At 46.2% G+C, this 2,880-nt stretch overlaps 1 protein-coding gene across 4 annotated transcripts in view; it reads left to right on the top strand.

The window, feature by feature from the left end:
• The window catches only part of ebf2 (EBF transcription factor 2), a 30,296-nt gene that overhangs the window by 3,129 nt on the left and 24,287 nt on the right, over nucleotides 1–2,880 (top strand). For 2 of the 4 annotated variants that reach the window (XM_023410700.2, XM_023410698.2), the window contains exon 3: nucleotides 1,309–1,366. In XM_023410700.2, coding sequence (XP_023266468.1) covers nucleotides 1,309–1,366 — 58 coding nt within the window. Of the gene's footprint in view, nucleotides 1–1,302; nucleotides 1,367–2,880 lie in introns of all 4 variants that reach the window. The other 2 variants (XM_023410699.2, XM_023410696.2) reach the window with 1 other exon arrangement.

The raw sequence follows: 2,880 nt of genomic DNA, 5'->3' as shown, positions 1-2,880 counted from the left end.
GGGGGGTTGGATTCCTCAGGTTTGACAAGACCGAAATAAGGAAGGGTGCAGTGTGGAGACAGGGATAGAAAGAGACCAGAGAGGGCAGACTGCCTGGAGTGGGAGCCTTATGCCCAGCGTTGATGGATGTTTTTGCCTTGTGGTGAGGGGGAGCAAGAATCTCCTAAACTGGCAACAGCTCTCCCCTGTGAGAAAGACAAGAGGACACCGTCCTGTCAACTGAAGTTCAAACATAGTTTCACTATGCATTTCATGGGGGTATAGGGAGGGAGGGAAGGAGGACGGCAGGCGGCAGCGCTAATGCCAGGGCTGAAAGCTGTCAGCGTGCTCCCCTTTGTGCCACACAGGCCAGCGCAGAGTAATATGACGGCAGTGGAGGAGTTCATTTTCTGCATGGTTACCCTGGCATCTGTTTTTGCTTTGTAATTATGAGGAGGCAGAGTGATGGCATGGCAAAATAAATGTTCCTCCGTGTATATTTACAAAACTTATGAAGCCAGGCATCCATCTATCTACTGATGTGTCTCAATCTCGCTTCTGATATTAAGTTTTGAGCTCTGTTACTTTCCAACTTATCTTCATGCATCTTAATTTCCCCCACTTCTTCATCCCTCCTTACCACTGTCTCCTTTTCCTGGTTTCTCCTACACTCCCCCAACCTCCCCATTCTCTCTCTGCTCCTTTCTTGCTCTCGTCTCTGTGATGCCAGCCTCCTGGGTTATTGGACCAGAGAGCATTCCTTTGAGACCACTTAGAAAGACCAGTAGAGGTAGAGGAAGAGAAAGGAAGCTGGGGAACAGGAGACAGAGAGGGGGAGAGAAGGAAGAAGTGAGAGGCTAGTGGAGAGCCTCGGGGAAGGAGGGATAGCAGAAAGGAAGTTTTTCTGTCAAGGTCGACTGCTGCTCAGTCTCACATACAGTACTTTCCACCAACTGGAACACACTTTGCACACACACACACGTGCACATATACCCATGCCTGTACTACCTCGTTGCTGGGAGGACCACTGCATTTGATCTCAAGGTTTTAGGAGTTCGTATCAGACATGATAGTTCAACCTCTACAAAGAACATCCGACTCAAGGTTAAGCACTCAGCTTATGAGCACAACGCGGGGTCCCATATGGGCTTTGAGCAGACAACCCTCTGATCTGAATGCTGCTCCCAGGGAAGGGCGAGCTGCAGGATTAGGAGAGACTCACTGTGCTTAACACTGCATGGGGATGCCCAGCTGTACTTATCTGTGGCCCAGATGTGCTTAACTGCATGCCCTGCATTTGTCTGTCTTCTGTCTCTTTCCAAGGAGCAGACGGGAGAAAAGACCAACAACGGCACCCACTACAAGCTACAGCTCCTCTACAGCAACGGTGAGTAGAGTCAGACATCAGCTCTCAGGTTGTGGGTTGGTTCTTTGCCCTCTGAGGTGTCTAATTTGACCATTTAGACGCGATGGTAAGACCTGCACATAACAGGAGGGGAAAAAGGTTACCGGTGACACCAGCGCGCTAACATAACACACACCTTTCCACTTAAGTAATCTTCCTCCACATCCTCCCCTGCTTTACCTCGCCTCTCCTCTCTGAGCTCATAAATTTCCTTCCACTCATCGCCTAATCACTGGGCTTGTACAATTCAACGCTCCGCTCTGCGAGTAGCCTCTTCTGGGCCCACGTATGGGGAAATGAGGTACATGTTGCCCCCCCACCCCCCACCTCATGGTACTTCCACATCAGATCGGGGGCTACACAGAGAAATTTGGTTCCCATGAGCCACTGCTGCCCCTACTCTGCCATCGCAGTGGCACCCATGGGAGAGAAGATAAAAGACATGTTCTACAGCAACCCCCTCATACACCCTCCATACACACATACACACACACACACACACACACACATGTACATACAAGCACACCAAAAGCACTTCCTCTCCATCCCCTCCTCTCATCCCCTTCCCCCAAGCGATATCAAAGGCATCTCAATCGAGACTTTGATGAGAGGAACACATTTTAAAAGCAATACTCTCCAAAGTCTCCATAAAAATTCCTTGGGTAATGCGCTCTTCTCTCAAGAAGCAATTCATTAAATGTCGTTTCCCACTGTAGTGTGATTTATCGTGGAGGTTTCGAAGCATCCAGAGGTTCAGGTGTCTCTAGAAATCTTAACCAGAGACACAGCTGATTACACAGAAGCCAGAAACTGATTTTGTTTTTTAAAGTAATTCTCTCTTCAATTAAATCCCACAACAAACTGATCAGTTACCTGTTGGTGTTCAACTAATCTCACATCAGTCAACTAAACTTGGGGATAAATCAAAAGTTAACAGAGAAATAACCACAAAAAGAACAGCCTGACAAATCGTGAGAACCTGGATATAAAACTGGCCTCAAAGCAGAACATGACTAATAATCATCAAACATCAAATAACTCTCAATCCCCTCGGAAACCATCAGCGAGAAAGCATGAACTGCATGCCAATCTTATTCCTCCATGTTTGCTGGACGGAGTTCAATGATTTTTCAGAGAGCTTGTCCAGAGTTTGAAAAAAAAAAAAAAGATGTATATCATAAATCTTTTATTTTGAGAATCCTCAGTGCAATGTACTTTTTTTTATTAACTGGTAAGAGTGGGTTGGTGAGTTTAAGTACAATGTCAGTTGCTTCATTCACAGTTACCATGACTGAAGCAACGGTAGGTAGTATTTTGCAATTAGGGTCCAGCAACTCAGCCTTAATTTACAAGTGTTCAGTGATGTGAAGGTTATCCGCACAATAAAAAAAAGGTTATTTGTAGCTCCATCTCTCATCTACTCCCTGCTTCTGTTTAACTAACGCACTGAGGGCAAGAGATCATACAGTTTCTTTGGAAAATTTATTTCACTTTAG

Source organism: Seriola lalandi, unplaced genomic scaffold (assembly GCF_002814215.2).
Source record: "Seriola lalandi dorsalis isolate HSWRI2012SDOR001 ecotype SW California unplaced genomic scaffold, Sedor1 jcf7180002054427, whole genome shotgun sequence".
Lineage (NCBI taxonomy): Eukaryota > Metazoa > Chordata > Actinopteri > Carangiformes > Carangidae > Seriola > Seriola lalandi.
Note: the sequence above shows the minus strand (reverse complement) of the source record. Positions and strands in the feature narration are given on the sequence as shown.